General features: G+C 42.9%; 1 protein-coding gene across 2 annotated transcripts in view; it reads left to right on the forward strand.

Annotated features, from left to right (window-relative positions):
• Window positions 1-14254, forward strand: part of MXI1 (MAX interactor 1, dimerization protein) — a 125234-nt gene that overhangs the window by 17366 nt on the left and 93614 nt on the right. The window contains exons 1-2 of one of the 2 annotated variants that reach the window (XM_078643758.1): window positions 12275-12827; window positions 13787-13925. In XM_078643758.1, coding sequence (XP_078499884.1) covers window positions 12755-12827; window positions 13787-13925 — 212 coding nt within the window. In that variant the 5' untranslated portion in view covers window positions 12275-12754. Of the gene's footprint in view, window positions 1-12274; window positions 12828-13786; window positions 13926-14254 lie in introns of those variants that run through there. The other variant, XM_078643757.1, reaches the window with a different exon arrangement.

Genomic DNA, 14254 nt, shown 5'->3' on the forward strand with positions numbered 1-14254 from the left:
AAAACATTTTGCACCCAGTCACAAAGGGTGAACGGTCCCTTCCGGTTTGCGACTGAGGTAGGTGGTAAACTGCAAATGTTTGGCAACCGCATTCTGGTCGCCAAACATTCGTACATTCCTCTACGACTCAAAACTGCAAATGTTTGGCGACCGCATTCTGGTCGCCAAACATTCGTAAATCCCTCTACGACTCGTTATTAGGAAGTGACGCCCATGACATGCCCCTACCTAATACCTACTCACAAAAGCTATTTGGCAAGTCAGTAATAAGTTACTGACTCGCAAAATAGGGTTAGTACATATCAAAAGGGCATCTAGCAGTCGCATCAGGCCCGATTCTCCGTTTGCGACTGCTAAAACCTTTTGAACATGTGCCCCCTACATCTTGAAAACTCGTGTAGATTTCAGAACAAGTGTTCTAGGAAGTCAGTCTCTACCGCAGTAAGAGAGAGGCAGGCTGAATTGAGAGCTATGTAATAAAACAGCAGGGTAAACAATGGTGCAAGTGAAAGAAGAAAAGTGTAAATACCTTCAGGGGTCTGGAGAATTTGCAAGATGTGGAGAAAAAGTCTGGCATGAAAGAGAAGTAGAAACACCTTAAGTACAGACAACGAAAGAGGCTTCCCGTGGCAATGTTATAATACTTAACGAAATGAGATGTTATTGTAATTCGCAGGCTCAAAAATGCGCAATATTTTAAATATAAGTATACATTTATAATTAAACTATTGTAGTCTCAGATCCTTTAAGTGCATTTTGTGGATGAATTCGCATGTTCTCGATGTCCCTCAGCCAAGCGCTACAAACTGAGCGCCCTTCCGCAAACTCGAAAAAGATTTTCAAAAGAATTATGCAAAACCGTGCTCAACTGGGTGCGAAAGGTCAGAACGTAGTGTTCCTATGCCCCCTTGCTACTCCCACCCCATCTGGTAACGGTCTGCTCGATGACGATACACTAACGAGCATGAAGCACAACACAGACGAATTACTTTGACCACCAAGGTTAAGGGTGAAATCCTACCAAAATATTTAGTTTAATTTGTGATGCCTGGCCACACAACGCTACTACACAAATTCGTTTTTTGACACCTAGAGGAAGGCACAAAAAAGCTTAATTTCTCCTCTTCTTGCAATAACATTTTTACCGTGGACCTTATGCTTTTTTTAACACACATATTGCAGGTGCAGGGAAGGTTGTTCGTCAACGGTGGAGTCACATCAATGCCACAAAAAAAAACAATATGGCGGTGGCTGTTCCCAAGAAGAGATGCCTTGCTTTATTTACAGACAACGGAACCTTCACTGGCCTAATAATGGGTCACTCGAGTTCTTCTTTAAGAGAAAGACAATAGTTTGCATGCAACACTTGGCAGTGCAATCACACACCAACCATAGGCATTTTTCAAACTCTGCAGTTCACATAAACCAGATCCTTGGTCGTTGTGCCTGAAAGAAACAGCAATGACCAGCCAAAGAGTCCTTCAAGGAAAACAAGAAAGACAAACATATCTGGCACTGTCCTTGTGCATATTTGATTGTGGGAGTGCATTTGCTTACGAAAGGTAAAAAAAACATATGATGTGATAATTCATGTTCTCTTAATTAGTGATTGCAGTTCTGCTTGCTTGCACTTCTGTGGAGAGTGAAAGTTGGATCTGACCATTCAGTAAGGTTCTTCTTGGTGGGTCATTGGACACAACTGCAATGATTGGGAACTGGGGGTAAGGAGAGGCGACGAGCCTTGTGTCTTTGCATTTGGCATCAATCTCATGATAGAAGAGGGACAGGTCAGCACATGCATTGGTGGGATGCATGCTCCAGGTAAAATTTGTTGTCCTGACAGAGGGCCAGCTGTTTCCTTTATTCTTCACTCTGGTTAGGTAGAGAGGCAGAATTACGTGGGATGAGGTGAAAGCTTCAGCTTGTCATCCGCAACACCACCCTTTTAGAAACGTACACCACGCTGCTCTCATTGTCGTTTTATTGGGTGGACTTTTTGAAGTGTGAGCATGTGCCTTGCATGATGCTCCTCACTGCAGCCCGTAAGAGCCTCCAGGGCTTAGGTAGAGAAACACTGAAGTCAATGTTTAAAGCCCAGAGTCAAATAAACTCCCATTGAGGTATCCGATTCAGCTTTTAAACTTACTTTGTTTTTTAAAAAAAGGTATGATTGCTTTCCTTTGTTGCCTGCGTTTGTTATTTTCTTGTTGATAGCAGCTGTACACCATTTGGCTGGAAAGCTTTTTTGTTCACTGCATACCTTTGCTTGCTCACACTTTGCATAGTTTGTTTTTTAAACATATTTCAGTTATCTGTCTACTTGCGTTGTCTCATTTCATCCCCCATTTTCTAAAAGTCTTTCTCATAGATCAGTTGGGCTAAGGCCTCTGTTCAGTGCTTGCCCTCTCAATGGCGTAAAACATGTTCAGAGCGACATGACAATGGCGTTCCCAAAGCAAGGGTACAAAATGCTACTAGAACATCTACTTCTAATAACTGCAAATTGCATATACTTACTTTTAGCCACATCACAGTAGTCATGTCTCCTTCCTGGCTTATGTTGGCATCTTGAAGCTCTTAATGTGTTCGGCTTAACAGAAATCGTAGTAAATTTCTTGCTTGTAAGTAGCAATGTCAGATGGCAACTTAGCTCTTTTATATGGCCTGAGACGCCCAATGTGGGTTTCTACAAGTCAAAATGTTTGTTTTAAAAATCTTACATTGGTGGCACTCACTTAAAATATATGAGTCATTCAAGGACTTTGATCAAAATGTTTTAGCACAGCAGATAGTTGGTTTCAGGAAACATCTGGCCACTCGATTTCAGATGTGATTAGATAACTCAACAGTACGAATTGCCCTTGTGGCTTGGGATTGCTTTCTTCCTGTACCCTCAACTGTCTGGACTTGGCAAACTGAAATGCTGTCAAATGCTTAATTTTAGCCAGGTGCATTTTGACGGAGGCATTAGTCTTCTATGTGTCTAGCTAAAACGAGGACTTCAATCACAAATTGACAGCTTTAATTGCAGAGAATATCTTGAATCTAGTTGGTTTTATGATGTGGATGATGTTGAGATGTCTATCAGTGGATGATGAATCTAGCTATCTGCCTACCGCGACCATGATATTACTGAGCATCTTACATCTTCTTGGGTTTGCCAAGTCAATAAAGAGACCCATTCATAACCCCCCCATGACGTTACAGATCGTCTCACCATCTTAGAGATGGGCTGGAACAGCCTTTCTGGAACTCCTGCAGGTGTTAAAATAAAGACAGCCTCTGCCCGTGGCTAAACTCTAAGAATATTTAGCACAAGTGGGTCCAAGACTGCAGTCTAATTTGTTGGAGCCTTGTGGACATTTACCCCTTCTCCTCATCGCCTCCAATGGTCTCAGGTTCTAAAACAAGTGGCTTAGGAATTCCTGGGATGAGGTCACTGAGGTGCAATTCTTGACACACATTAATGCCCTAGGGCCTAGACAAATCCCCCTGGCATTTGGCACAACCAGTCACTTTGAAATCCAAGGTCAAATCAGATTAAAGGAAATATCAAAAAGACTATGATCTCATTAGACAATTCTATACCGAGAAATTGATCTTCGGCAATCCCTCATTATGGAACTTAAACTGGTGGCCTTCAGAGATGGTATCCAATGCTCAACCCTCTTTCCTCGTTACATCAGCTCAAAACGTGGGGCCTTTTTCGATTTTAGCCTTACTTTTTAGTTGCATATTAACAACACTTTTTTCACCAGCCTTTTCTTTCTTAAAGTGCTGAAAAAATGTTTTACGTTTTTAGATTCTCATAATTGTAAAATAGTGGTTCACGCAACTATCACAGTCTGCCTGGACTGATGTAACATTGTGTTTTTGCCTGGCCTGCCTAAATACCTGGCCCATGCCTTCAAATTCTTTAGAACTCAGCTGCATGCTTTCTCCTGTCCATCAAAAATGCTGTCATATGTATAACCACTCTGGCTCCCTGGCTCCCTCTACTGGTTGCTAGCTGTGGTGCAGCAGCACTCTTTTTCAATAAACTCTTTGACATTGATTAGGCAAAAAGATACTTAAGAATATACTGCTTCTGCTTTATAGTTCCTCTGTACTGGCCTTCAAAGCTCTCTACAGCAACCTTTCATAGATGCCACAATTTGTTCATCACCACCTCTTGAAAAATGTTCAAACTTCTGACTGCAAGTTTGCTCACCTTCACATTCAGTTAGAATTTAAGTTGATTACATAAACTCTACTAATTAAATTGATGCATAGCTTCAAGTATTAGTCACCCCTTGGTCTATGCCCGGCCCATGTTCTTTAACAAATAGCTGGTGCCGTCCAACTCCTTTTACCTTTTGACAATCTCTCACTACTATAGCAGTTTGTAGTCTTGCCTCTCTTACAGAAATATACTTTGGACTCTTCAGTCTTCGTCCAATATTGCTTCTTTCCGCTGCCTCTGCATTGCTGGGGGTCAGTGGTGGCAACAAAGTTTTTGATTTTTTTTTTTAAATACTAGTATTCTGAATGAAGTACAGATGTGGTGTTTGCCGTCATTGAGGCAAGGGGTATGGTATGCTATCTATGATTAGTGATCTGTGTTTGGTGGAGGAGGTAGGTGGTGTCCCTAATACTCAGGTTGCCTGTGACACAACTGAGAACTCCATCTTACATGACTGTCTACTGCACATTTGGCTGGATAACACAGCCCTCAACTAATTTCAACCCTTCTGACAAACTAAAGTGAGGCAGTTTCCATTCCTCCATTCTCATCCTGAAGATTGCTGACCTGTGGCCTGTACCAGGAATTTTTATATCTTCTAGCCTGTTCAATGTGTGCATTCGTCCTTAGCCCTTTCCATGTGGTACAGCGTGGTTTGTTCTTATATGTATGCTAACAACACCCAGATCCTCCTGAAGTTGGGTGTACAACTGGATGCACTGAAACAATGTGGAGAAGTGTGGCTCACTGGTTAGAGGAGGCAGACCTGGAAGCAGAGGTCAGCCCGGGACCAGGGTTCAATTCCCGGCTCGGTGGGGTCTTGAGTCCTAAAATGTCCATGGACTCGACAATTCTCGCTCCGGTGCCTACTCGATTCACGGGTTCACACTCTGCGACTCTGGGCAATAGCTTGCTTAATCTCCACAACGGCCCCTCGTGGCGGGATGCCTGGCTTTCACCTTGCAGATACCCTGCTGGGGTTATCTCACAGGGGAATACCAGGACGGGTTCCCTAAGCAAGCGCTTAAAAACCACTTGGTGATTTGCGCTATATAAATTCCTGTACATTTACACATTTACATGCATGAAGGATCTCCCTGACTTTGTGAGGGGCTGTAAGCAAATAAAACTAGCATGCTTGTTTGTAGGAAGAGAGCGAGGACCACGAGAGTTCTGACTTCTGATTTGTGTTTTGCCACTCGAAACTCTTGTTTGACAGACTAAGGAGTCTACAGTGTGCTGCTTAGGATTTCAATTCGACCATAATCTCTCTTTGGGCCCACATATTACACAGATTGGCTGTGCTTGCTGTGGTCTCCATTTAAGGCATATTTGCAACTGTGTGGGATTCCTGTTTGGAGCTGTATGGTATGTGGTAAATGGATCTCCGCAGTAGGTATTTTCAACAACACATGCTGTGTTGTCCTTGACTGGGGAACCACATTAAACAATGATTCATCCAACTGATAGGAAAAGGCTCAAATAAATCAAGAAAGAAAAGCAATTTGAACGCTTGTGATTGCTATATCTTGTGAATAAAGTAGCACAGGAATCAGACTTGCGGATCACTGGGCTTCGATTCACTCAAAACGATCGACTCTTCAGCCTAGCGATCGTTGTGGGTGAGTTTCAGGCTACTCACTGCTACTTTATTCACAACGTCAATGACAACACAGGACAGTGCCTAGAGGCAACCACTTTCCACTAGTTTGCCGATGTTCTATTCTCTGGCCGAGATATCTACCATGGAAATCCACACGACTCCCACCAGGAATCGCAATTAGTTGCATACATGCTTTAATTGGGGACCACACCACATAGATTGGGCACCAAATCCCAGCCATTCCCAAACCATCCAATGCTGCAGTTTCCCTCTGAAGCATCACATGCATCAATAGCGCTCAGAAAATACCTCCTCGTTCATCCTATACATTGGGCGGATGTATGACGGTACGACGCGGGCTATTACCACGCGTACCGTTACAACGCGTGTTTTACAACGCAAGTCGTTACCACGACTTGCGCTGTAGGGTGCGGACTTAGGAATAGTTTAATTTACTATTCCAACACCAGTCCCAGTGGATGGTAGGGAAGATGTTGGAATAGTAAATTAACTATTCCTTGTCCTTGAGCGCCCTCCAGCGCAAGTCGTGGTTACGACTTGCGTTGTAAGAGACGCGTCGTAATGGTAGCGCGGGGTAACATCCGCGTCGTAAAGGATGTTCCCCCATTGGGCAGGTGCATCCCAAACCTTCGTCCTGATGATGACCCTGTCTAAATTGTATGCTTATGGTCGAAACGTTGACTTGACACAATAATAGCGAACTGTTTTAATTTTGATTCTGGAGCATTTCACTCTTTTTCAGAGTGTGTACCAACCACTTATTGCTTCATAGATCAGTCACTATTTTATGTACATAGATTGTAGAGCACCGACATATTTTACCTTCACTTATTTTCGCATGCACTGAGTTGTTGCGCTGTTGTCACCTTCTTACTTACAAATCGATTTAAGTATAAAACTACAATGATTTTTCTCTATTTGATAAAAATGTAAACAAAACTGTCCAATTTAGAAATGGAACCAATCTCCTTATGGTCTAAATTACCCTCTCCGAGGAAGTAGAGGTTTACACTTCCCCCTTTAGGGACCACTGTTTTGCTTTATTACTAGATGTGTCTTCAGTGAAGTATGCTACCTTTGTCCTAATGGTGCTACCCAAAGGAACATTTTAATGGAGTCTTAGAATAAAGAAAGATTGAGGAAAACACGGTAAAGTTTTACATTTATGCTTTGTAGTTTGCATGCAGCTCCTTAATGCCAGTACATAATGCACTAAGCTATATTACAAAGATTGAAACTTGAGATATATGGTTACGCCGGGATTTCTGCAACAGAAGTAAAAACCCAGTGAGCTATCTACATACAATACACATCTCTGACACACCTGTTACGCGCTGTGTTTTTTTGCAAGTAAACTAACCATCAATGCTATTTTATGATGTGTCAAAGCTATGACTAGGCTGGCTACAGATCTTTGCATCATACCACATAACTTGTTGGGTACACAAAGATGTCTGCCGCAAGTTCTTTACCCTCATATGTAATTTTAAAATACAGCTTCGTTTTGACAGGTAACCCAGAACAGAGTTACTATTGCTATTATCAGTGTTGCTAATTTCTTTGTGGGAGACTTGTTTTTAAAGGGGCCAGTCTTTGAATGATATCAAACCCCAAACAATCATCATCAAACAACGAAATGTTCTAGAATGTTAATGTTAGTGATGTAGTACTGAGTAAACATTACTGTCCCTTTTCCTTCACTGGATGCCCCTTTTGAAAATAAATGTATACGTTAACTCTCAGATTAATCTCCTCACTATTCCCCACTCTCGTGGCTCTCCTCGCTTTCTACCCCAGTGTGTGGGGCCTCAGAGTATATTTTCCCACCATCTCAGACAGAAAACATGGAGGATAGGGGCTACAATTGCCTCGGTGTGTTCTGTATCCACCTGCTTTTAAAACAAGATAGCTCTTAGTAAAAAAAAATGAAAAACAATAGATCACACGTTGAAATATTTTCTGTACTCATTGCCACCATTTTCTCCCACTTAAAAGAATTCCCCAACGCCCAGTGTTAAACCTTGAAATAAGGATTGGCAGGGGTCAAGAGAGTGGCACAGTGCCACCCTTCTATTAGTGAGTGCTATTTCTACATTGAACATATATGAGAGCTCTTTTTTTGAAGCAAAATTAAAGCAGGTGTGAAAAATGAAGATGCATTTTACTTCATCTTTATTTGAATGTGACAAATCACCTGGCGGAGAGGCCGAGGTGGCGAGCACGGTGTTAGCTGCCCTGGATGGGCCCTGGTTTTACCCTTGCTTTGTGTAAGATGAAGATATAGTTGTAAATTGAGTTGCTCTCGTCACTGATATATTTTCAGCAGAGATTTGAACTGCCCATTCTATGAAGTGTGCCTGCCCTCTGTTCGGGACTTCTGCCTTTGGTTGTGCTTTCTTTTAGCCATTGCTCACTCAACACGGTGATATGTTGTAGTTCTGTACAAATAGTTGCATCAGACATTTGTGCAACGTCAGAGGGAGGAGACATGACTCAAGTCTGCCCAGCTTGTTCATGCGGTTCTCTTTTGTTTTGGCTTTGGCTTCGTCTTTGGTGCTCAGTTCAGTTTTTAGGTGTGTCGAAGTGCTATGTATAACCCCGTGGATGTAAGCCACCTGAGGGTATGCGTGGGAGGTTTTCCTACCAAGAAATAATTGTATTTGCTCACATGGAGTATCGGACCAACCTATCTATGAATGCAGAAAACACAGGTCTTCTTTAAAAAACATTTAAATCACTCTTCATATGCTAAAACAGGACAGACTGTCCACAATACTTCCCTTGAGTTGCCATGCTTTCACATTATTTTGTCTTTCTGCTGTTCTTTCAGCTTCAATACTTCGAATCACCCACTCCTTTACTTATGTCTTTTTTTTTGCAGAGTTTTATATAGCGCGAACTAGACCCGAACCGAATCAGGTATCAGAGCGCTTTACATATTTTCCAGTTACGTTACATGAGGACACCCTTTCATTTTAGGCACGGGGAGATTAAGTGATTTGCCCAGAATCACAGGAGGTTTTGGCGTTGTTACCGAGACTCGAACCCAGATCCCCAAGTCCGAGGTCGAGCGCCCTAGCCCAACTCCTCTCCCCTTTTTCCTGTCCTCCTCTCTATCCATCTTCAGTTCCTTTCCTCCTCTTTTCCATCCACTCTCTCAGAGTTGGCTGCGGTATGTAAGAAGGCGCAAATAATCAGACAAGAGGGCGTTTTGCATTAAATGGGGTGAAAGTTAAGGGACTCCTCGCTCATTCTATTTCTCAATCTACCCTTAACACATCATCCTACACGGTCTTTCTTTTCTCGTAATTTTCTCTACATTATTTGTCCTATCTCTCTTAAATGTTGATTGAGAGTCCAGGACACCAACATGACCATGTTATGTGATGTGGGGGAAACAACAATCTTCCGAAATTAAGAGCTCTTACACAAATACAGTAAAATAAGGTATAAACACTTTGAAACAACCTGTGACATTTACATTCATCAGTTCCCGAGCGCCCAGATCTCCACATTGGCATTTAGTGGATTACAATGGCAGCAGCAGGCATTACATGGCCTTAGGAGGCCATTTTGCATTGATTCCAAACTGCTGGTAATATTTAGTTATCAGTGTACTAAGAATGCAAAAGCTCAGGCCCAGATCCAGGGGTTTGGGTGTGGGGTCCAGTTAGATGTTATCATCAGTAATTTCTGTAAAAGTTCATGATCTAATTGTAACTGAGATTGTGCTGCTTGTGCAGCAAAAATACGAGCATGCGCCATAATAAACACTGTGATACACAATGGCTCCCTTTTTAAGAATGAAAACAATAAGTTTCAACACTCATTATGTTGATACTAAGGGCAGAGTTTAGCGAACGACTATCAATGTGTCCACGGAGCACACCAGTCTGCTGTCAGCCCAGAATTTGCTAGCAATTTCCATTAAAAAACCCAACTTTTGATAACTTCTACTTACCAAAAAGCCTTTATTAACCTGTCCTGATGCATAGTGGATGTTTGTGACTTGTGGTATTTTGGTTTTCCATAAGCATATTATGTGTTGGAGAGCTCCAGCACACCCGTTTCTTTTTTTTGTGACAGACTTAGCCCGTGTCCCTCCCTCAGATGTTTCATATTTAAAGAACTACCATACAAAAATAAGAAACACAAGCCCTCTCTACCCAATTAGACTCTCGCTGGGGACAGTTTTTCAATTTTTGGGGTATCTGAGAGGAGATACCTATCCATGACATCGGATTTTCTTGATTGTTTGTAATGCCCCTCCATCAAAAATACAAGCCTGGTCATGTTAGTAAACTGCTATCCATGCGTCCCTTACCGTCCAAATGCATCAAGATGTATGCACATTTAAGGAACAAAGAGAAGGAATACATCAAAACGGACAATCCTAGTGTCAATATGGTGACCAACCGTACTCGTAAGGGTGACTACCTCATTCTTTGTTATTACGAACAGCATTCCTGGGCTTTTTTGTCACTACCTAACATCATAGGTGTTGTATTCTTGGTTTGCTTCCATAGAGCATATTAGACGAAGACACCACACAGCAATGTCTTGCATGTTAAAAGATCACAACAGCAAACACAGGGGTGTATCTTGGTGCGTGAGATTAAGGGGTAGGGGAGGAGGAGTTTCAGGTTATCCAACAATAACACAGGCATTTAATGTTAAAATACATTATACAACAATGACCGCATGAGAGGGACTTAATGGGCAGTGGAAAGTGAGAGTGATGTAGTTTGGAGGGATTACTAAGTTAGAGGAAACACAAGATTTTCTAAGAATAACCAACACTTTTGAAGACTTTCAAAACAGAGAGAGGGAGAGTGGGTGTGCGTTTTTATCTGTGTATGTGTAAATATCTCTGGTGAAATCCAACAGGCATCTCACCATACCCGACTGAAACCACTTGTACCCAACTATTGATCATAAAATATATTTATTATGAGGGTGTAACACCCCAGACACGCCACCTGAAGCTACGCCCCTGAGCAAACACTGGCCAATGTATTATGTGTTGTTATGGCCTCCCTACTACCGATGACAAGGATCACAGGAAGAAGTATGTAGCGGCTCTGACCATGAATTGTTTTCTACAGAAAATGGTTTCTATATTGGACACTCTAATAAAGTCATTAGAGCGAATGGGTCACAGCACACCTTAGTCTCAAGGGCGCCAGTGGCTTAACATAAGTCCTCTCCTTCACTGTGCACGGGCAGGAGCCCAGGTTTGGGAGTTCCTGAATGGGTCCGGAGGAAGGGTGGGGGGGGCCCTCCATGTACTTTGTAGGATAGCCCGCTCAAGTTTTATTACGCCAGTGGGCAGTGCTCCTCCAAAACATTAAATAATACTTGAATCAAAAAGAGGGACTTAAAATATCACACTCAATGCTCATCTTAATTATTATATGAGGTATAGTGTACGAGGAGTGGTATCAGTAGCAGTATGTCTATTAAGAACACTATTATAGCCACTGTAATTGTGCGATTGTACAGAGATTTTCGCACATTTGCCGCATAATCTACCATCTGCCTCATAGTTTGCAGATTTTACCAACAAAAAAATGTTTCTAGCTCAAACGGTTTACACGTTAGTGAAAACTCTGCGACACATGTTGCTGTGCGGTGTAAGGTCATTTGCAAAGTTTTTCTGGTCACCTTTCTGTAGCATATTGCTATATCTGTGTGTCGAACTGCCCCTGAGGTACAACCAATGCCCAGACAGTGTTAACAAGTGTAAAAATAATGAAGTAATACTATCACAAAAAGTGCCGTATAATTTGGCTCTTCTTGTATAATTTGGCTCTTCTTGCCGCATAATTTACTCGACCCTGTCACATAATTTGACCCTCCTCGCCCTGCCGCATAATTCCAGTGGCGCTGATGATAGCTAACAGGGCAGGTGCCTGTGCGTCAGTCACACACAGCTTAAAAACGTTACTCCCCAGGAAGCCACATTTCTTGCTATCAACAGTGTTACTGGACGATCACTCCAGTCACCAACGACTGTTACCCCTAAGACTCCGTTTGGTTCGTTGCTCGCGCCGCATTCCGATCTTTGAAGCCTTAGAGTTCCTTAAATTCTGCGTTCTAATTGTGCAGCGCTTCCTCGCTGTCGACTACCACGGCTGACACTTCCAACACAGGTTCCTCGCCAAGCTTCCTTTCTATTCAGTCCCACCATGTCGAGTTTTTAAAAATAAACCGCATTACCCAATACGCCTGTTTATGCTGCTCCTCCTCCCGAGCATCCGAAGCGCACTTTGAACTACGTATCCCATACGCGCTCCTCTTTGCCTCACGAACTCCGCTTCGAAAACAAAACTACACTTCCCGTGATACCAACTGTTTCCGCTCCTTCCGCTGCCCTTGGGTTTTCTGGCTTCCAAACTACATTACCCAGAAAGCGTGTTCGTCCCTCTGCTGTCAGCTGCTGCCATGCTCCTCCTCTCTCTCCAGGCTCAGCAGCATCCAGAGGTAAACAAAACTGTGCAGCAGAGGGAGGCTGACAGCAGCAAGGCAGCAGCCAGCCCAGGCTTTGCGGACAGGCTTCCCATCCACCATTATTATTATTTATTATTATTTCTATCTTACTGGCGTTATATACCTTCTTTTAAAGCGTATTTTAACGAGCCCTGATACCTTGCAAAGATAAGAGCAACAGCACTGAAATACGAGCACGATTCCGAAAGGGCCCTGCAAGGATCCCACAGCCAGACTCATCTCTTTATTTATTTCATTTTTTTTAATCGGCTGCTGCGATATTTCCCCCGTGGAGGCGATAAGCAACGGTGCATTTTTTAATTTCAAATTTACTCGAAAAGGAACCAGTACGCTCATTTTTTTGAACTCGGTCGACCTTTTGAGGGATTATTTTTAAATCATTTTAAAACGATTTAAACATGGATGGTGTGCACATGATCAACATCCAGCGGTTGATAGCGGCTGCAGAGTATTTGGAGAGGAGAGATCGAGGTAAAGGGCGCATGTTCCATGTGCATTTTATTGATATTGTGTGTGCATGCGTCGATTACACGTGTTATTGTTATACATGTTTATATTTTGTCGCCATGCTTTTTCTCATTTTTGAATATGACAGCGGGTCACGTAAATATTATTTTTGAGGAAGTGGGGAGATATAAACCTTCTGCATTACTTTGACAGGCGTGTGTTTTTTATTATCGGTTAACACACGTGCACATTTTCTGATTTAGTAACAAGCTGTGAAGACGAACTGTTCGCTGATACTGTATGTGAAATATACTCATGCAAAGATGTATGTTCCTGGTAGTATGTTTATAAGGAGTCGTAGATAAAAGCCTTTTCATTTAGAAAAACAATCACACTTTTGACTAGCTGTATTTTTATACCCTCAGTGATGTTTAATAAACGCTTGTGGGTGGATTAAAATGCTATTTGTTTAGTTCCTGTCATATGTTTAGCTCTTTTTTCATCTAAATTGTTGACTTAAAAAAACCTGAAATAATATCTTCGGCCCCAGAGGGGGAATGTGAGCGTGGCGTTCGTCTTTTTACAGACGTGCTTCAGTAATAACAAAAAGAAGGCCTCTCGGGCGATGGTTGTTTAGAAAAATGTTCTGGAGGCGACAGCAGCATTTGGGAGGGGGTGGGTGGGTGGGGGCATAGCACGGACACCGTCTTCTCGTGTTTTCGAATTCAAACGGGTTCCGTGTAACTGTCGAAATGTGACGAGACCGGGCACTGTCTGTGGACTGCTTGAGAGAGGAGGCTGCCCTGGCATCTCCCCTGCTCCTGCGAGAGGGGGCAAGAGGTGCTCGTCCCCCCTCTTTGACATCCCCCTCACCCCCACCCCCCTTCCGGTGCTGAGTGTTTGTGTCCTTTTATTTCGGGTATTTTTCTTTATTATTATTTTATTCAGTTTTGTTTTTGTTTCTTTTTTTTTTTTTTTTTTAGAATGTGAACACGGCTATGCCTCGACCTTCCCTTCCTTGCAGAGCCCCAACCCCCAGCACCAGAAACAGCGGAGGATGAGGAGCAAGAAATACAGCAGCACCAGCAGCAGCAGCAGCAACAGCCCCAGCAATAACAACAGGTAATGCAGGCGCGGTGACGTCAGTGTTTATAGAGCATGGGGAGCACGCTGCATCAGAGCCAAATAAAAATGTAAAATTAAATTCGCTAGAATACATGCTGGTCGTGCCAGCACGGTGGCAGCAGCTGCATCAGAAGGAACAGAAATCTAGCATTAATGTAAGGAAGAGGTGAAGGTCGTGCAGGCGCCGTGCATCAGTTGTTGGAGAGCGAGGGGCTATAGTGCTGCATTAGAACCCAGCAGAAATCTAGCATTATAGTACAGGCTAGATGCAGGTCGTGCAGGCATCATTGGTTGGAGGGCGAGGGCCGCGTGCTACATTGGAAACA

This window comes from Lissotriton helveticus, chromosome 5_1 (genome assembly GCF_964261635.1).
Source record: "Lissotriton helveticus chromosome 5_1, aLisHel1.1, whole genome shotgun sequence".
In the NCBI taxonomy this organism is placed as follows: Eukaryota; Metazoa; Chordata; class Amphibia; order Caudata; family Salamandridae; genus Lissotriton; species Lissotriton helveticus.